Source organism: Phocoena phocoena, chromosome X (genome assembly GCF_963924675.1).
Source record: "Phocoena phocoena chromosome X, mPhoPho1.1, whole genome shotgun sequence".
Taxonomy (NCBI): Eukaryota; Metazoa; Chordata; class Mammalia; order Artiodactyla; family Phocoenidae; genus Phocoena; species Phocoena phocoena.
The window spans coordinates 28320468-28342772 of NC_089240.1; the positions used below are offsets into that span (position 1 = coordinate 28320468).

At 36.5% G+C, this 22305-nt stretch overlaps 1 protein-coding gene across 1 annotated transcript in view; it reads right to left on the bottom strand.

The window, feature by feature from the left end:
* The window catches only part of DMD (dystrophin), a 2035184-nt gene that overhangs the window by 1336594 nt on the left and 676285 nt on the right, over nucleotides 1-22305 (bottom strand). The window contains exons 28-29 of the mRNA XM_065901098.1: nucleotides 18206-18340; nucleotides 16430-16579 (exon numbers count right to left, since the gene is read on the bottom strand). Coding sequence (XP_065757170.1) covers nucleotides 16430-16579; nucleotides 18206-18340 — 285 coding nt within the window. The remainder of the gene's footprint in view (nucleotides 1-16429; nucleotides 16580-18205; nucleotides 18341-22305) is intronic.

The window sequence follows — 22305 nt, forward strand, 5'->3', positions numbered from 1 at the left end:
GCATAAATGGTCACCTTATCTTTCATAAAGGAGGCAAAAATATACAGTGGAGAAAAGACATCCTCTTCAATAAGTGGTGTTGGGAAAACTGGACAGCTACATGTAAAAGAATGTAATTAGAACACTCCCTAACACCATACACAAAAATAAACTCCAAATGGATTAAAGACCTAAATGTAAAGCCAGACACCATCAAACTCTTAGAGGAAACCATAGGCAGAACACTCTATGACATAAATCACAGCAAGATTCTTTTTGACCCACCTCCTAGAGAAATGGAAATTAAAACAAAAATAAACAAGTGGGACCTAATGAAACTTAAAACCTTTTGCATAGCAAAGGAAACCATAAACAAGACAAAAAGACAATCCTCACAACGGGAGAAAATATTTGCTAATGAAGCAACTAACAAAGGATTAATCTCCAAAATATACAAGCAGCTCATGCAGCTCAATATCAAAAAAAACAAACAAGCTAATCCAAAAATGGGTAGAAGACCTAAATAGACATTTCTCTAAAGAAGATATACAGATTGCCAACAAAACATGAAAGGATGCTCAACATCATTAATCATTAAAGAAATGCAAATCAAAACTACAATGAGGTATCACCTCGCGCCAGTCAGAATGGCCATCATCAAAAAATCTACAAACAATAAATGCTGGAGAGGGTGAGGAGAAAAGGGAACACTCTTGTACCGTTGGTGGGAATATAAATTGATACAGCCACTATAGAGAACAGTATGGAGGTTCCTTAAAAAACTACAAATAGAACTACCATACTACCCAGCAATCCCACTACTGGGCATAGACCCTGAGAAAACCATAACTCCAAAAGAGTCATGTACCAAAATGTTCATTGCAGCTCTATTTACAACAGCCAGGACATGGAAGCAACCTACGTCTCCATCGACAGATGAATGCATAAAGAAGATGTGGCACATATATACAATGGAATATTACTCAGCCATAAAAAGAAACGAAATTGAGTTATTTGTAGTGAGGTGGATGGACCTAGAGACTGTCATACAGAGTGATGTAAGTCACAAAGAGAAAAACAAACACCATATGCTAACACATTTATATGGAAGCTAAAAGAAAATGGTTCTGAAGAGCCTTGGGTCAGGACAGGAATAAAGACACAGACTTAGAGAATGGACTTGAGGACATGGGGAGGGGGAAGGCTAAGCTGGGGTGAAGTGAGAGAGTGGCATGGACTTATATATAGTAACAAATGTAAAACAGATAGCTAGTGGGAAACAGCTGCATAGCACAGGGAGATCAGCTTGGTGCTTTGTGACCACCTAGGGGGTGGGATTGGGAGGGTGTGAGGCAGACGCAAGAGGGAGGAGATGTGGGGATATATGTATATGTATAGCTGATTCATTTTGTTATAAAGCAGAAACTAACACACCATTGTAAAGCAATTATACTCGAATACAGATGTTAAAAAAAAGTTATTACAAAAATACATAAATATATATTCGTAATCACCCTCATTCATAAAGATTTTAATGCTCTACCAAAGTAAAAACAATTTGTCTAGTGTGAATATATAATACTTACACTTAATTAGGTATAAAAATAAATGCAAGTATAAATATGTTTATATGCATGCATATATAAATATATACACAACTATATATGTGTGTATATATGTTGGCGTATCCCTTTGTGTCTAGACCAGAAGAGCTAATATGCTCTAATTGGTATAAACACAGAAGAAAAATTTAACTACTGTCTTATATAAACATTTCAGAAATGTTAATGTAAATGGCCCAGGAAACACTATTTACTAAAGTAGGGTAAATTATATTTAAAGATAATGATGGAATCACTACTGACAAAAATAAAAAATAAATATCTATGATTCCTGATCATTAAAATAAGAATGAAAAACATTTACCATTGTCCTTTGTTCTTGTGAAAGTTATATAATATTTCAGTTTCTGTATCTAACAAACAGAGTGTAATTAAACCAAAATACAAGATGAATCTTAAAATATTATTAAACACAAGAATCAAGGTAACTCACATAACTGATGGTAGGAAAAGAAAGACAACCTTTCTCAGATAATAAAAGAAGATATAGCAGGAGAGCGGTTTAGAAGTGGAAAGAAACAGGTGAGGGATGTTTAGAGGTACAAACTTCCAGTTGCAAAATAAATGAGTCACTGGTATGAAATGTACAGTGTGGGGAATATAGTCAATTACTATGTAATATCTTTGTGTGGAGACATATAACTAGACTTATCGTGGTGACCATATTGAAATGTATAGATTGGGAGTTTGGGGTTAGTAGATGCAAACTACTATATATAGAATGGATAAACAACAAGGTCCTACTGTATAGCACAGGGAACTATATTCAATATCCTGTAATAAACCATAATGGAAAAGAATATGAAGAAGTTATACATATGTATAACTGAGTCACTATGCTGTACAGCAGAAATTAAACACACTGTAAATCAACTATACTTCAATAAATTTCTTTAAGAATGTAAAAATCCCTACAAAAGAAAAAAAAATATCGAATCACTATGTTGTGTAACAGGCACTAACACAGTGCTGTAGATCAATTATACTTCAAAAGCAAACTCATATCAGAAGAGATCAGATTTGTGGCTACCAGAGGTAGGGGGTTGGAGGAGGAGGAATTGGATAAAGGTAGTCAAAAGGTACAAACTCACAAGGATAAGATAAATAAGTTCTAGGGACATAATGAACAGTATGATAAATATAATTAACACTGTTGTATGCTATATATGAAAGTTGTTAAGAGAATAAAGCCTAAGAGTTCTTATCACAAGGAAATTTTTTTGTTTCTTTAATTTTGTATCTATATGAGATGATGGATGTTCACTAAACATATTGTGATTATCATTTCATGATATATGTAAGTCAAATCATTATGCAGTACACCTTAAACTGTGGGTCAATTATGTCTCAATAAAGCTAGAAGGAAAAGAAAGGATTCAGATGAATCCTCTGAAGAGGTATATAGGGCAATGTCTGGAAGGGTCCAAAGCACAAGAGCTTCTGTCTCTGTGAAGCTGGAGCATGTCACCCTCCCAGTGTTGATGTGTCCACAAACCTGGATGTTTTCTGAACTCCATACTATTGGGATTTTTAATGGGGGCTTTATCACATATGTGTCACCAATTATCAACTCCATTTCCAGTCCCTCTCCCGTCTCCAGAGAATGGGGGGGGGGGTAGGCATGAAAGATCCAAGCTTCTAATTTTGGCTTGGTCTCTCCAGTGACCAGCCCCATCTAGGAGCGCACCAAGAGCCACCTCATTAGAACAAAAGATATGCCTATCACCCGGTAAATTCCAAGGAGTTCAGTGTCAGATGCTCCTATCACTTAGGAAACTACAAAGGTCTTAGGATTTCTGTGTCAGCAACTGAGGTCAAAGATTAAATACCAGAACAAATGTTCTTCCTACCATCTCTATTTACAAGGGTTTTAGGAGCTATGTGTCAAGAACCAGGGGCAGAAACAAATAGATACATATTTCTTATATTACAAAAGAAGATAGAGAAGATAGAGGAGCAAAACTTTTCTAATTTAAAAAAAAATTAAATACTGTCTTGTCTACTTTTCTTACATTAAAGAGGGCTGGGCTATTGGCTTTATTATCTGTGTGTAAATATTACATAGGTGAGTTTTTCCTTCAAAATCTAATCACTCTTGACCAATTATTCAATTAAAATTATTATGAGAGCAAGTTGCATAGTCCACCACTCAGCTCAAAAATAAAGTCACCTTGAGCACAGATGTTTGGCCTAACAGTCTTCTTGCGGTGCATTTTTTACATAAAGATGACAGTTTTAACACAGAGCATTTACCTAGGAAAGTCAAAATTCAAGATATCCAATAACCTTTCTTCCAAAGTAAGGAAAGAAAGCATCAAATTTAAAATGTGAAAAATGTAATCCTACAAACTACATCCATAGTTAACACTCTAAGAATTAGATTAAAATTCTACCTTTCAAAATACTAAAGCAGTTAGCATTGGTCGATCATCTTCACTGAAATCTTTTTTGTTTGTTTGTTTGTTTGCGATACGCGGGCCTCTCACTGTTGGGGCCTCTCCCGTTGCGGAGCAACAGGCTCCGGACGCGCAGGCTCAGCGGCCATGGACCACGGGCCTAGCCGCTCCGCGGCATGTGGGATCTTCCCGGACCGGGGCACGAACCCGCGTCCCCTGCATCGGCAGGCGGACTCTCAACCACTGCGCCACCAGGGAAGCCCTTCACTGAAATCTTTTTAAATAATGATGTTCTGTAGAAATGAGTCTAAGTTCTGTAACTCCTGCATATATTCAAAACCAATTTAGGTGTAAAATTAACCGAATATATAAAATAACAATTGGGGCTGGCATCATGGGCTGGCAGCCTGTGCAGTCATGCAGTACTCCATGCTTATAAGAACTCAAGCTTGGTTTCATGTTTTGCTGTCATTCTCCTGAAATTCTTAATTTTTGAACAAGGAACCTGCATCTCCTCTTCTATTGGCCCTAAAAATTAAGTAGCTGATCCTGATTACAATAATTTGGGGAAAGTGGCCAATAGCTATAAGGTTGAAATAAGAAACCAAACAAAATTGGATAAGTTCAAGAAATAATTTTTTTTAAAAACATGAAATTCAAATTAGATGCACCAGGACACAGTGACATACTGGTGGAGGAAATATGAATACAAAATGAATGACTTCCAAATATGAGTATAATTGGAAGATAAGACTCCAAAGACCAGTCTTAGTTGTTTCGGGATATAATCAAATACATCCTAGGGATATTGTATACATTAACTGGAGATAATGGAAATTAAAGTCCCTTTTCTTTTGATTGTCCACATGATTGTATGTGTATGGTTGAGAATAAGATGATTATTTTGCTGGAAACTATGGGAGAAAGGTACATAACTGACTTTCCACTGCAAACTGTTTTACTTACTACTGCTGAGTCTACTGTACTGTTCGTTAACACTTCTGCTTATTTTGAATTCCTCTCTACGACAGAAGAGCTCCTATTCCAAATGCTTTCCACTCTCACTTTCTCAAAGGCACTGGTCCTCTATTCTCCCACCCCCACTTCTTCATGCCACCAACCTAAGACATCCTAAAGAAGAGTTAGCTCCCTCTCAGGTATGGAGTCTCTCATGAGTAAATTTTCTCAGTCTTCCTAATTTCACCTGAAATTATCTTCATATTATCTCAATTCTCTTTTTTCACTCCCGAAGTTCATCCTTCCATTTTTGCTCAGGTATCCTCTCCTGTAAGACCTTGCTCTTACATATTAAGAACATATCTCTATTGGATCTTCCCCCAGATTACAAACAGGCTTAAATCTTCACTGTTCTGACAGTCAATGAGGTGTAAAATTACCTCTATCCTATTACTCATGAAACTGGCCCTTCTCTCTCCTTTTTCATCATCAAACATATTTTTTCATTATCAAACACATGTTAATTTTTTTTCCTGCTTTATTGACATATATTTGACACATAACATGGTGTAAGTTTAAGGTGTACGAGGTATTGATTTGACACATTTATAAATTGCAAAATGATTACCACCCTAGTATTAGTTACCACCTCCATTCCATCACACAATTACCGTTTCTTGTTACCAAACATGTTGAAGAATAATTTACATTTACTGCCTTTACTTTACCACTGTCAATTTCTTCTTTTACGCCAATTTAATCTCACAGTTGCCCCTCTAGCAACTGAACAAGACAACTATAATTAATAAATGAAGGAGTAAATGGGAGTTGAGCAAACAAATCCAGCCGGTAGAGACTACTTTTACAAGTACTAGGTTCTGCAGTTTATGTATGAACAATGTAGGAAGAAGAGAAATAAAAATTATTTTAAGTATTTTTATATGCCAAAAAGGAAGTTAACTATTAGAACTCGGCTAATTCTAAGTTCATTAACTCTATCATTTTAAAGAAAATTCAGAAGTTAGTAACATTTTACTGATACTCTTTACCTATGGTAACTTTATCTACTTTTCATTAAAATTAGACATGTCAAAAATCTTAGTCCATAAAAATAATCTGATCAGTAATTTAATACATAGATGTATTTTCATTGGCCTAATAGTTTTGCTAAAAATTATACTTAAACCTTAGCAGTAAAACAGGTGAAGAGACAGCATGTAAAAAAAAATATGCCTTCTGTAATCATTTGGAGCATAAGCTTAATATCATCTCTTTATGGTGACAGCAGATTTATAGACAGAGGCCAAGACATTTGATATTTTTTTCCTTAAGGACACACCAAGTATAAAGAGCTACAAAAAATAACCTCGCTCGGGCTTCCCTGGTGGCGCAGTGGCTGAGAGTCCGCCTGCTGATGCAGGGGACACGGGTTCGTGCCCCGGTCCGGGAAGATCCCACATGCCGCGGAGCGGCTAGGCCCGTGAGCCATGGCTGCTGAGCCTGCGCGTCCGGAGCCCGTGCTCCGCAACGGGAGAGGCCACAACGGTGAGAGGCCCCGCGTATCGCAAAAATAAATAAATAAATAACCTTGCTCATAAAAAATATGAGTGGCTTATATACCTCTTATTGCCTGCCAGACCACAGTTAGATCTGCTAAGACCACCTTTCTGATCTGCTGGAGAGAGAATGGTGAAGAAAGAGAAGAGCCCAAGATTACCTTAAGTTTCTGGCCTGAGAAATTTAAAGAATGAGTTGACATGAACGAGAATGGAGAAACTGTTGGGTAGGTTTGATAGGAGCTCGAATCTGAGTATGTTATGTTTGAGCTGCTTACTAAATATCCACATAGAGACATAACAGAAGGGTGGATATACAGTTCTGGAGTTTAGGGCAGAGGTCTGTATTAGAGATAATATTTTGAGAATCCATTAGCATGTAAAGAATATTTAAAGCCACAACACTGCATAAAATATCCAAAGGAGTGAGTGAAGAAAGAAAAGACAGCATGAAGCTTAAAACTATTTCGCTTACAACTGGATCTAGTTAGGCAAAATTTGTTTCAGAATTCTTTCTTATGTGTTTATGAGTGAGACTGGCATAGGACTTTGCTTCTTGTACCATTTTCATCAATTTTAAAAATTGAAGTATAGTTGTTTTACAACATTATATTAGTTTCATGTGTACAACATAGTGACTCAATATTTTTATAGATTATACTCCATTTAAAGTTATTACAAAATAATGGCTATATTTTCCTGTGCTGTACAATATATCCTTGTTTCTTATTTCTTATTTTATACATAGTAGTTTGTATCTCTTAACCCCATACCCTTCTATCACCCCTCCCCTCACTGGTAACCACTAGTTTGCTCTCTATACCTGTGAATCGGTTTCTTTTTTGTTATATATATTTGTTCATTTTATTTTTTAGATTCCTGAGATAAACATATAAGTAATAACATAGAGTATTTGTCTTTATCTTAGTTATTTCACTAAGCATAACACTCTTTAGGTCCATCCACATTGTTGGAAATGGCAGAATTCCATTCTTTTTTAATGTGTAATATTCCATTGTGTGTGTCTACACACACACACACATATACATCCATAAATACATATTTTTTGTATTCATTCTCTGTTGATGGACACTTGGGCTGCTTCCATATCTTGGCTATTATAAATAATGCTGCTATGAAGACTGGGGTGCATGTATCTCTTCAAGTTAATGTTTTTGTTTTTTTCAGATGTATACCCAGGAATGGAATTGCTGGATCATATGGTAGTTCTAGTTTTAGTCTTTTTAGGAACCTCATACTGTTTTCCATAGTGGCTGCACCAATTTACAAACCTACAGTGTACTAGGGTGCCCTTTTCTTCACATCCTCACCAACATTTGTTATCTGTATACATTTTGATGACACCTATTTTGACAGGTGTGAGGTAATATTTCATTGTCGTTTTGATTTGCATTTCTCTGATGATTAGCAATGATGAGCATTTTTTCATGTGCCTTTGGCCATCTGTACATCTTTCCTTCTTGTACCATTTTTGTCAAATTTTAGTAAGAATATTTTCTAGCCGTATTTTTCAGCCTGTCTTAATCAGCTTGGGCTTCTATAACAAAATACCATAGATCAGGAGGCTTAAACAGCATACATTATTTCTCACAGTTCTAGAGGCTGAGAAGTTCAAGATCAAGGTATCTGCAGATTCAGTGTCTGGTGAGGGCCCTCTTTCTAGTTTGCAAATGGTCTCCTTCTTGCTGTATCCTCACGTATCTGGAAGAATTATCTCTCTCATGTCTCTTTACCTCAGGGCATCTCAGATCTTCCTTTTGGAATTTCTTTGCTTTAGAAAGGATCTGCTGAGGTAAAAATCTCAATTTCTGTTTCTCTGAAAATGTCTAATTTGCCCTTGCAATTTTGCTAGGTTCAGAACTCTGGGATGGTGGTATTTTTTTCTCAATATCTTGAAAACATTTTTCCAATTTTTTTTCTGATTCTTTTGTTGTAGTTAAAAAGTCTAATGTCAGTCTAAGTTTCATTCCTTCAAAAATGATCTGTCTCTCCTCTCTGGTTGCTAATGTAAATTTGTCTTTGTTTTTGGAATTCTACAGTTTCACTGTGAAATGTCTAAGCGTGGATTTCTATTTATTTATGCTGCCTGTTATACATTGTGCTTCCTGGTTAAGTAGGTTGGCTCTGCAAGTTATTCCTCAGTATCCTTCACATATTCCCGCCTATCCATTTTCTTTATTCTTGCCTCAGAGTCTCCCATTAGCCATAAGTTAGACATTCACGACCTACTCCCAATATATATTTTGCCTTCCTGTTCATACTGTCTACCTCCTTAGGTTTTGGTACCACATTCCTTATATTTCAATTTCCTCATAACTCATTTGTTTCAACTGTTTAATATACACTGAACACAGCCATTATTTTTTCCAATTTTTAGAGTGATAATTTTAATTTTAGTACTCATATTTTGATCTGTTTTTCAAATCTTCCTCATCAACTTTTAGTGTCTTGTTTCTTCATTTGATTCTCACTTTCATTTCTTTCTTTAACATTTCACCTACTTATATTAATTACCTGGCAATTCTAGTACCTGATATTGTAGAGGAGGTGATCTAAATTCACTGTGTTGCATGTGATTACTTTGCTTCATGATGGCTTGTTTTCTTGTGCTTGTGGGGTTTATCGTGAGCTCAAATTTCACAAAATTTAGTTTGTGAGAATACTAAGGTGCTTTTCTTTCTAAGAATTTGGATTCACCTCTCACTAGTGCTAGGGTGCTACCAACCTGGAGCTACTTTAACTTAATCTCTTGTCTTAGGGATACCTTGACGCTTACTGGTAATACACACTCAAATAAGCGACTCTCACAAGAACAGGCCTACGGTTACACATTTTCAGGTGAGATGATTATAATTATTCTTACTTTTAATTTTATACTTAGAGTGGGAAGAGAGATAGACATATTTTTATATTAGGACATTTCACAGACAGAATACCCCCGTCCATCATTGTACTGAAGCTATAACCCTTGTTTTACATAGAATCTCTGTTCACCTCCCCCATTTGCTTGAGCCTGAGGCTCAGATTTCTACTGTATCAAATGGCTTAATTTAACCAAACTCTGGGTTTCTAGCATTAGCTTTTAGCACTAAGGCAATACAAGGGTCAGTGCTCATAGTTGTATTAGTTCTATGACTTTTGTTTCATCTGCATTTTTTTCTTTGTCCTGGCCTTTAAAGGTTTACCCACTTCCTTGCAAGAGAGAAAACATTTAAAACTGTATTTGTTGGAAATTTCCCAGCATCTTGGTGCTTTGAAGAGGGCATTTTAGAAAACTGAGTCTGCCTCATCCTTGGGAATGGAAGTCAGCCCCTTCTCAACATATGTGGAGTTAATCAAATCTACCTCATAAAAATAATGTGGGGATTAAATTTAACACTGTTTATAATTGCTTAGCACGAGGACTGACATAAAAATGCACTCAGTAAATTGTAGCTTTTACTATTTATATTATACATTGATATTTTCTAAGAAGTAAACACATTGACAAAATCATAAAGATATTCTTTTATAGATAAATGGCTTTCCAATAATAATTCTGACCTCAAGACTGATATACAGTCACTTGTTTTCCTGGATTACTTTACAGTTTTCCTTCAGTCAATATTTGTCTATTCTTCCCTATCTATGCTAAGGTAGATGTGACACTCAGTGACCAATTCAAAATTCTAATTACTGGAGCAATTCATGAGTCCCTCAAGCTGCCTATCATGAGCGTTACTACTAAACAGAATCAACCAATTTAGATTTTGCTTCTTCTCTTTTACTGTCTGCTATTTAATGTCACGTGAAAAAAACTTATACATGACTTTGAGAAGACCAGAAATGGGGGCATTCACAATACACAAGAAAGATGAAATAATCACTAATCAAGAGAACTGTTAAAGGCTTTGGACTTCTAAATACATGTGATTTTAATATTTAAAGCTCTAAAATGCTTTTTATAAAATTAGTCATCCCTAATATTTTTAAACTCATACTGTAAGCTTTCCTTAGAAATTGGGAAACTAGTTACTTGCAATATTCACTTCTTACCAAGCAGCTTTTATTTTTAATATAAGGAAAAGATCACTGAGATTGAAGGCAGCATGGTCAACCAGTATGTGCCCAGGCTCCAAGAGCAGAGACCTGGGTCTAAGCATACTAGCGTTGTGGCCTTTGATACCCTATCCATTTCTATAAAATAGGAATGTACAATAGAAGTCCTTATAACATAAGGTTGCTGTGAGAACAAATGAGAAAATGCATGTCAGACACTTGGAGCAGTGCCTGGGCCTTTGTAACAATTATACTATTATTGCTATTATTATACATTTTGCTGTATCGCTAACAAATCGTCTGTAGCTTGGTTACTCTGTAATAAGTTGGAAAAATTAGATTATTTGGTACAATTTTTGGAGCTGTTTCCTGGTTTGCTAACCATCTCTCAAATCATTACTGTGAGTAGAAAATGTAGTGCCATATGATTATGAAGAGTGAAAGATGCCTTTTCAAGGAATGGAAATAATTTATCACTTATCTGAATGCAAACTCACACTCTGAAATTAGGAACAGGATCTAGCAAATCTCTTTTAAATATTCATAGGCAATAAAATCTCTGGCTGTTTGATTGATCTAACAGGCAACTGAATGTTACCTTTGTTCTACATAATTGCCCCTACAGGAAACATCAGTTAGGCAATTAAAAAAAAAAAAAAAAAAAACCTTTGACATAGGCATTTTAATCGAGAAGAAAATGGGCTAAGGCTCATATTCAAGAGAAAGGGCACTTGTTTATTAATGGAAAAACTGTTTTTCTTTAGCCAAAAAAAAAAATCAAGAAATTTATGGCTTAAAAAAATTCAGAATTTTTGACTATAACAATCCAATATACAACATAGATTTTTTTAAAAATGAAATCAATTTTAAAACTCTGTTACTGTAATTATTTTATTTCCCCAGACTCTTAGATAATTATCCCAAGGCTGCATCTGCATTGCATCAAAACACCAGTCTTTTCAACTGAATATTCAGTGGGAACGTCCAAACGATTGATTTAGCTAACAAAGTACTAGATATTTCTCTATTACCTAGATAGTCTGGAATTGATCAAAGTACTCAGATTATACCCTGAGAACTAGGAAAACCCTGTCTACTCATCCTTTTAATTCAACATCTTATTTTTAAAGTCACATTGGCATACTAAAGACTAGCAGAACAGAATTTGAGAAGGATATTATCTCTAACATGATGTGGTTTTCATCAAAGCTCTAAAGCACCAAATATGCTTTATTTACATTGCCAAATTACTCTCAGGTTATTATTGGCTAGATATCTTATAGAAGCATAGCCAGGGCTAATAGTGGTTTCAAGTTTATTTATTGTTACTATAGCGCTCTGTTTAATTGATTACTGAAGTAGAATGAAAAATTCCTTCCAATTTTAAGACCTTTGGAATGATAAAAGTCCTTTCATCAGTCTTCTGAATTTTATTTAAATAATGGAGGTGTGTACATTTCATTGTTTTTCACATTGGAATATATGTATATGTTTGTCTATCCCTGCCCTGGTAGCACACACGCATGCACGCATACACACACATACACTGCTTTGAGGGTAGATACTACAGCATACAACCTAGTAAAAATAAAAACACTTTCCAGGCAGTATTTTATATATTGCTCAGGAGAATCTTATGAAATAGGATCTGTCATCACAGAAGAGGAAATGGAAGCTTGAAAATATTTCCCAAGGGTACAGAGCCAATGGGTTGTAGATGGATGTGTTTATTGTCTTTTAACATTCATGTTGGTGATACTGGAATATTTCTCTCTTTGCCAGCTGGCAGGATGCTAAGCTTTGTCAATAAAGGGTGCTGGAGTGACACTGGGGGAGGTAAAGTTTTCTCTGTTCAGTGTGTTTTTACTTCTTGCTCCCGTGGCTCTGGGTTGGCCTGTGGGATGCCTGGTGGGGTTCACCTCGTCTGTTCCCCACCCCCCCAATAAATTTTAGCAGCACCCTCTACAGGTGCCTTCTGACAAGTTCAGTGGGTGCTCCAGTGCCAAGTCCAACCTGGGTGCCAAATCCATGGGCAGCTTTCTGGAGCCCAAGCTGGTTTCCCTAAATTCAGTGGCCCCTACTGTAGCTAGCTTCCCAGTGAGTCCAACAGGCAATCCCCTCTAGCTTCCCAGAAAATTCAATAGCAGCCCCCACAGGTTACCTCCCCATGAATTTTGTCATCATCCCACTCCAAGATTCCCTTCACACAAGCTTGAGCCCACTGACTACATACTAGCTCTGGTTTGGGTCAACCCAGCAAACTTCTTTGTCATCTCATGCTCTGGAGACATACTCTTTCCAAACAGGTTTGAATCCCAGCCTTGGGTAGAGTCCCTCACTTTCCAAGTCAATTCCTTCCCTGGGTACTATCCCTTGGTTCTAGGGAATTCTTTGGAGTTCTCTTCTATTTCCTCTTAAAAATCAATTCCCAGTAATTACTTAATATTTATTTGTATTAAACGTTCCCTGTTCAAGTTACTGTGTAACCTGTTTTCTGTTACCTGTCTGACCCTGATTAATACCAAGGGTTATTCCAACCCAAGATTTTCTGATTCAAATTTCAATGCTTTAAAACTCAGTTTGGATACAGCAAAATAAGCGTTCAATCAAGGTTTGTTGTTGAGTTGAATTATTATCTATTTGGGGGAAATACCAGGTTCCACAACAGAGACCTCTGAAATGTAAAGACATAAGTAGTTTTTTTGTGTTGCTAAAGGTTTGCAAGAGCATTACATAAATGAGGCTGATGCCAAGATCAGGATTAGAGACTGGTCTACTCCTAAGGACAGAATAGACAAACACTGAACATGGTTAATAATTAAAATTTGGGCCCCTTCACAGCTTAGCCAAAATCAGTTTTACAGCGTGCCTTTTGACTTTTTTTTTTGATTGAACTCTAATTTCTAACCTGACACTAAAATTCAAATACAAATACAAGCACATTCCAATTCTATATCAAAATCCAAATGTAAATGACCTTTGACCTAGTTGCCACCTCGGAATACCTACTTCTGCCCACGTCCAGTAACAGTGCGATAGGGTCAAGGGCTAAAGGACTGTTTAGAATCGCCTATTTCCAGTCCGTAGTCCCTTATATTGATATGGAGAAAGTATGATTAGACTACTAAACAAAGGTAGTGCAGGATTAAGGATTGTCTGGAGTCTCTGCTAATCAGGACTTCTTTCTTTCCAATGTATAAACATGATCAAACTTCTCCCCCATGTAAATAACAAAAGGTTCCCTGCATACCGTCATAGCCACCATCCCTCCTTAGGACCTTTCTTTGCCTTCACAGCCAAGCTCCTCACAAGGATCGTGCACACTTGCCTTCCCTGTCCTTTTCTCTAATATCTTCTGTATCGCACTGTCACCAGAGTCTATCCTCAGGAAAACTCCATCAAAACTGCTCTAGGAAAGGTCACAAGTGACATCCTTTTTGCCCAATTCTGTCTTCATCTTACTGGGTTTCTCCACCCATACTTGACAGTTTTTCATGACTCCTCTTTATAAACTGCTACCTGCTAAGCACCCTGGTTTTAACTTGCGTCTCCTCTTACCTCTGATCATTTCTTCTCATCTCCTTTGTAGACACTGTTTCCTCAGCCGAAAACTTGATATGGGGTATAACTCTGAAAATCTGTCTCATTCTTTTTCTTTTGGCTTATTTGGGATGATCTCAGGAACTTTGCAGTTTTAATTAGCACGTAGCCTGACAAATTCCCCATCTGTGTAACTAGTCTGAATCACTCTCTTTAACTTTAGGGCTGTGTAACTCTCTCTTACTGGATTAGGGAATATCTCCACCTGGGTACTCCGTAAGTACTGCAGCAGATCCTGTTGCTGCCCAGCCACATAACCTCTTAGCCTCAGAACCTCTAAGTTCACTTGAAGCTTTGGTGGCCAGTATGTGCACGCACTGCTAGATTCCCACCTTAAGCCTCCACATTTCTCAATTTTACTGCTCTAGGCCGCCCAGAAGTACTGGGATTTTATGCACCCAAGGGCAATCCTCAAACACAAAGGGAGGAAAATTGGTGGACAAATGTTCCAGCTTCCATTAGCCCAGTGGGACAATTCTAAGTGAGCTCTATGACACTGGTGTTCTACCTGATTTCTTTAAAGCTCCCAGTGGGACTGAGCTCAGTAACTCCCAATGGAAACTCACTCATAAAAGCATCCTTTATCACACTTCCAACATTTCATTCTCCATTCTCCCCATGCACTCACTTGTCCTTCTTGGTATCATCTCCAAAATAAATTACCAGAGCCTAAGGTCTTCACTCGGGTTGCTTTTGATTAATATCAAACTTAAACAGACACGTCTGGCTCAATGGGGGTAAAAAATGACATGTGATCTTTCACCTCCAAACTTGTTTTTTCTTACTTTCTCAAAGTTGTTTCTGAAAAATATCTGATACTCAGTCACCTGAGTCAGAAACCCAGATACTCTTCTGAATTTTGCATTTGCTCTGTATCTATCACCAATGGCCTTGCCTTCAACTGAGCTAAAAGTATTGCTTCTTACTTGGTCTCACTGCCTGCAGTCTCCCTGTCTCTTAGACCCCCCACCCCACTGTCCAGTCTCCACAGAGGTAACGTAATCTGATGGTGGCAACTCTCTTCTCCTTCCCCCTTATAAGTTAAACCCTTCAGTGGTTCCCTAAGTGCATGGCTCTACAGCAGGCTTTTTGTGAAGCATAGATCTCCCTTAGCAATCTCACTCATGCTTATTTGTTCAGGCTCACCTTCAACCAGACTCCCATTTGCATTCTGTGTTTTAGCAAAACCAATACTTCCAATTTTCTGTAGCTGCTGGTGGCTGCCTGCCTGGAATCACCCTCTTACTCTTGCCCACTTGGCTGTCTCCTACTCTAATTTAAAAATGTAGTTTACAACAAATCTTCTCTAGGAAAGCTACCCCAAATACCTTTCACTGCTGACCCACACAAGTCTGTGTCCTTTTCTATGTTCTCTAATCCTCTGTCGTAACTTTTAACCCAACATTTTGCATCTTATAAGGATATTATTTGTTTCCATGTCCTGGAACACACTAAGAAATGAATAATTTTTTGCTTAACTAATCAATGACTATAAGTAGTGAAGTACAGATACTTTTTCTGACTTATTACCAAACCTTCAGTGTCTCACATGTTATAGATGCACTTAGCAATCAGATACGAAAGTAAACCTCATTATGATTTTTTTTTCCTTCTTGACCAATAATCCATTCTTGATTTAGGAGAGTGCATGCAAAATATTGTTTGATTCAGAAAAATATGTTAATTTTTTCAATTTTGATTTGAAAAATTCACACCATATGTATTAATTTTTAAATATGAAAACCCCTCTGTTATATGTAAATACAAACTCATATTATTTGGGAACAATAAACAATATTCAATATCTTGGGCACTAATAAAATCACATGTATTATTAACAGATTATATATGACCATGAAAAACATGTGAGTACATGTTTGAACAGAGAAAGAGAGAGAGAGAGGTGACGATACCTATACATATTAGTTAATCTTGCATATGGAAAAGAACTGTGGTCAGATAAGATCCGATTTTGAACACCAGATTAACTATTTACTCATGTGAAGATGTAAGTGAGTTACTGTACTTGGTCTGTCTCAGGTTTCCTATTAAAACCCATACTTTATAAAGTTTTAGTAAGATAAAATGATATGATACACATATAAATATTTCATCTATGTCTAGAACTTGAAAGTTTCTACAACCTGGAAGCTGAGCTAATATTTAACTTATTCCTCATTTTGACTGAGAGGCATAAAGGTATTTGCTAGTCTTCACGCAAATTAGTTTAAAGAGATTTTTTTCACTCTTCTTGTCATACCTCTTCATGTAGTTCTCTCCAACGAGAATTAAATGTCTCGAGTTCCTCATTGATCAGTTCATCCATGACTCCGCCATCTGTTAGGGTCTGTGCCAATATGCGAATCTGATTTGGGTTATCCTCTGAATGTTGCATCAAATTTTCAAGTGACTGAAATACATTTGCAATAATTACTATTTCACTTCTTTTTCTAAATCCATTGAACTAACCCAAAATGTTCAGTACCTTCTGATTCACATATAATTAAGTTATAAGCAACTTAAAGCAATATTTAATTGGGATAACAAAACATGAAAGATCATTGTTATTTCAAAACTATGATGTTGCTCCATGTCAATCTTCATGGGCTTGTGGCAGAACTATGGAATGGGGTACATAAAAAATGATTCACGGCCACCTTCTTCTCTGAGGCTCTCTACTATAAAACCTGGAAGGTAAGACACCCAATTTCCCAACTTCTCTTATAGCTAGTGATGGCCAAGTGACATGATTCTGACAATGTACATAGGTAGAAATTCAAGAGCAGAGTTTCCCTTCTCACATAAAAAAAAAGTCACAGTACTTTAGAAGAAATCCCTCTGGTCTTCACACTTTTTCACACATATATGGCTTACAGGTAAAGTAGCCATATTTGGACTGGGAGACAATAAAAACAAGGATGAGGTCCTTCAATCTGTTCATTTTGTAGGATAAGTGCATGATCACATCCTTTGTTCTGGCCATGACCCTTTTACTCATGCGGTATAACTTTGCAAGTTCGTTTCATCTTTTTTGGAAGATGCTTCACACTGTTAGTTCACAACGAATGTTTGGTCACTGAACATCTCTGAATAGGACAGGGACATAATTATAGTCTATTTGAGGCCTCTCTCATTGCTCTTTGATACCTCTTCAAGTTTTACAATTCTCTTGCAAAAGTAAGGAAGTTGGATATAATCATGCCCAGGTTTCTGCTGCAACGTCCCAGGATCCCAATTCTATTCACTCAAAAACATTTCATATTTTCTTCACATTTTGATTAATTTATGTACCTTATTGTAGCAGATTTACAAAGGGTCTGCATTACAAGTGGCTCTACACACAATACATAGGCTAAAACTACATATTCATTACATATAAAGGATTATCCAAAAGTACAATAAAATGCATAGGACATAAACGATTGTCAGAAATTCTCATAAATCAAAGCTTATACATGCAAACTCCTTTAAATTTTACTTTTTAAAGATCTCCAAAATAAAACTTGAAAATGTACTAAAATTCTCTATGTACTAAAATGTATGAACATTTTAAAGATACATTTACAATATCAAAGCATGCCTATTTAATACCTTGAAACATTCTGTAAGGTATAAATTTATGATTTTAAATAATTAAAAATATGTTCCAATTCAGTGAAGGTAGCTTTTAAACTGGAAATAATGTTTTACATTATCATCCTGTTTATCACTACTCCAATGGAGCAAAACTGTGCATTCAGACTGTCTTTGCAGGTCTGTAGTAGATTTAAGCAGGTAAAGAAAAATGTAAACATAGAACATAGTGATATAGCAAAAGGCATATGTCCTCTCTAAGAGGTTATTTAAATTCTTTTTAAAACCTTAACACTGGAAGGTTCAGAGAGGAATCAAATGTTTCATCCCAAGTGCTGGTGCTGGGGAAGGAACAGCAACTATACACTCTGCCTGGTTTTCTTTGAATTTATTTTCTTTTTGATTCTTGACATCTTTCAATAATGCATATAAATTATCACAATTATATTAATTCATAACTTACATCTAGCACCTCAGAGATTTCCTCAGCTCCACCAGGAATATTTTCAGTGGCCTTAAGTTTAAATTCTACTTCATTTAGCCACTTGTTTGCCTTCTCCAAGTATGACAATAACTCATGCCAACATGCCCAAACTTCCTGTGAAAGAAATGTATATCACAAATGAAATATTTTGATAGAACAGTGAGTGTGCGATTTTGCCATTTCCATTTTTAAAACTTCTAAAAATAAAACATATTTTTTACCTTTTCTTGGTAGATCATTGAAAATGCAACTAGTCATTTTGAGTATCTAATATGTCCATAATTACAAATCATTAACAAAATATTTTATTACATGAATGAATTCAAGACTCAGTGATTTACTTTTTTAAATAAAAAATAATTCATCAACATTACAGTCTGGTCCTTCTCAAACTCTTCCAAAATACAGCAGAGAGAGGAACACTCCCAAACTCATTCTACGAGGCCACCATCACCTTGATATCAAAACCAGACAAGGATGTCACAAAGAAAGAAAACTACAAGCCAATATCACTGATGAACATAAATGCAAAAATCCTCAACAAAATACTAGCAAACAGAATCCAACAGCACATTAAAAGGATCATACACCATGATCAAGTGGGGTTTATTCCAGGAATTCAATGATTCTTCAATATATGCAAATCAATCAACGTGATACACCACATTAACAAACTGAAGGAGAAAAACCATATGATCATCTCAATAGATGCAGTGAAAGCTTTTGAAAAAATTCAACACCCATTTATGATAAAAGGCCTGCAGAAAGTAGGCATAGAGGGAACTTTCCTCAACATAATAAAGGCCATATATGACAAACCCATAGCCAACACCGTCCTCAATGGTGAAAAACGGAAAGCATTTCCACTAAGATCAGGAACAAGACAAGGTTGCCCACTCTCACCACTCTGATTCAACATAGGTTTTGAAGTTTTAGCACAGCAGTCAGAGAAGAAAAGGAAATAAAAGGAATCCAAGGGCTTCCCTGGTGGCGCAGTGGTTGAGAGTCCGCCTGCCGATGCAGGGGACACGGGTTTGTGCCCTGGTCCGGGAAGATCCCACATGCCGCGGAGTGGCTGGGCCTGTGAGCCATGGCCACTGGGCCTGCATGCCATGGCCGCTGGGCCTGCGCGCCCAGAGCCTGTTGCTCCGCAACGGGAGAGGCCACAGCAGTGAGAGGCCCGCATACCGCAAAAAAAAAAAAAAAAACAGGAATCCAAGTCGGAAAAGAATAAGTAAGGTGTCACTGTTTGCAGATGACATGATACTATACATGGAGAATCCTAAAGATGCTACCAGAAAACTACAGAGCTAATCAATGGATTTGGTAAAGTAGCACGATACAAAATTAATGCACAGAAATCTCTAGCATTCATATACACTAATGATGAAAAATCTGAAAATGAAATCAAGAAAACACTCCCATTTACTACTGCAACAAAAACAATAAAATATCTACGTATAAACCTACCTAAGGAGACAAAAGACCCGTATGCAGAAAATTATAAGACACTGATGAAAGAAATTAAAGATGATACAAATAGATAGAGAGATATACCATGTTCTTGGATTGGAAGAATCAACATTGTGAAAATGACTCTACTACCCAAAGCAATCTACAGATTCAATGCAATCCCTATCAAACTACCACTGGCATTTTTCACAGAACTAAAACAAAAAATTGCACAATTTGTGTGGAAACACAAAAGACCCCGAATAGCCAAAGCAATCTTGGGAACGAAAAACGGAGCTGGAGGAATCAGGCTCCCTGACTTCAGACTATACTACAAAGCTACAGTAATCAAGACAGTATGGTACTGGAACAAAAACAGAAAGATAGATCAATGCAACAGGATAGAAAGCCCAGAGATAAACCCACGCACATATGGTCACCTTATCTTTGATAAAGGAGGCAGCAATGTACAGTGGAGAGAGGCCAGCCTCTTCAGTAAGTGGTGCTGGGAAAACTGGACAGGTACATGTAAAAGTATGACATTAGATCACTCCCTAACACCATACACAAAAATAAGCTCAAAATGAATTAAAGACCTAAATGTAAGGCCAGAAACTATCAAACTCTTAGAGGAAAACATAGGCAGAACACTCTATGACATAAATCACAGCAAGATCCTTTTTGACCCACCTCCTAGAGAAATGGAAATAAAAACAAAAATAAACAAATGGGACCTAATGAAACTTCAAAGCTTTTGCACAGCAAAGGAAACCATAAACAAGACCAAAAGACAACCCTCAGAATGGGAGAAAATATTTGCAAATGAAGCAACTGACAAAGGATTAATCTCCAAAATTTATAAGCAGCTCATGCAGTTCAATAACAAAAGAACAAACAATCCAATCCAAAAATAGGCAGAAGTCCTAAACAGACATTTCTCCAAAGAAGATATACAGACTGCCAACAAACACATGAAACAATGCTCAACATCATTAATCATTAGAGAAATGCAAATCAAAACTACAATGAGATATCATCTCACACCAGTCCGAATGGCCATCATCAAAAAATCTAGAAACAAAAAATGCTGGGGAGGGTGTGGAGAAAAGGGAACACTCTTGCACTGCTGCTGGGAATGTGAATTGGTACAGCCACTATGGAGAACAGTACGGAGGTTCCTTAAAAAACTACAAATAGAACTACCATACGACCCAGCAATCCCACTACTGAGCATATACCCTGAGGAAACCATAATTCAAAAAAGTCATGTACCAAAATGTTCATTGCAGCTCTATTTACAATCGCACGGAGATGATGGAAACAACCTAAGTGTCCATCATCGGATGAATGGATAAAGAAGATGCGGCACATATGTACAATGGAATGTTACTCAGCCATAAAAAGAAACGAAATTGAGCTGTTTGTAATCCGGCGGATGGACCTAGAGTCTGTCATACAGAGTGAAGTAAGTCAGAAAGAGAAAGACAAATACCGTATGCTAACACATATATATGGAATTTAGGGGAACAAAATGTCATGAAGAACCTAGGGGTAAGACAGGAATAAAGACACAGACCAACTAGAGAATGGACTTGAGGATATGGGGAGGGGGAAGGGTAAGCTGGGACAAAGCGAGAGAGTGGCATGGACATATATACACTACCAACGTAAAATAGATAGCTAGTGGGAAGCAGCCGCAGAGCACAGGGAGATCAGCTGGGTGCTTTGTGACCACCTAGAGGGGTGGGATGGGAGGGTGGCAGGGAGGGAGACGCAAGTTATATATGTATAACTGATTCACTTTGTTATAAAGCAGAAACTAACACACCATTGTAAAGCAATTATACTCCAATAAAGATGTAAAAAAAACCAAAAAAAAACATTGCAGGTTGGGAAATGGAAAAAATAAAAGCATATATAAAACTGCACGTATAAACCTAACATCCCAACACATCAACTATTACCACTTTCTGTGACCTCCTCTAAATTTTATCATATATAAATAACTAGATAGTTAAAAGTAAAGTATGGATTTAACTATAGCTCTTTTTAATAAACATTATATCCTATATTTTTTCCTATATTAATAGGAAGATATATTTTTTAATAAAAATCTAAGGTTTCATTTAAGTAGCTATAGTTTGGTTTCCTTAGTTTTATTTGCTATTATATCTTTCTGGTGACCATCATCATGAATATGAATTTTTCCATATTTTAAATTATTTCCTTATGGTATGTTATTAGAAATATGAATATGAACTATTTTGAGGATATTTTTATTTTTCAATGGCTTTTGATATACACTGTAAAAACTAATTAATATTCAAAAGTACTCATATATGAAAAAGCACAATTTTAAGACTGCTACCAGAAGAATATAGAAGAGACTCTTTTTGACCTTGGGATGGGGAAGAATATCTAAAATAAGACATTTTGTAAAAAGTGACCATAAGAAAGAGATAAATAAATTTAATTACATGAGAATTAAAACCTACTCATCAAAGAACACAAGAAATTGAAAAACAGCCTCAAACTTGAAGAAAACAACTGCAAAACTGGAAATAGATGAATATGAAAGGCACACTGAATCAGTTAAAAGATGAACATATAACCTAATAGAAAAATGA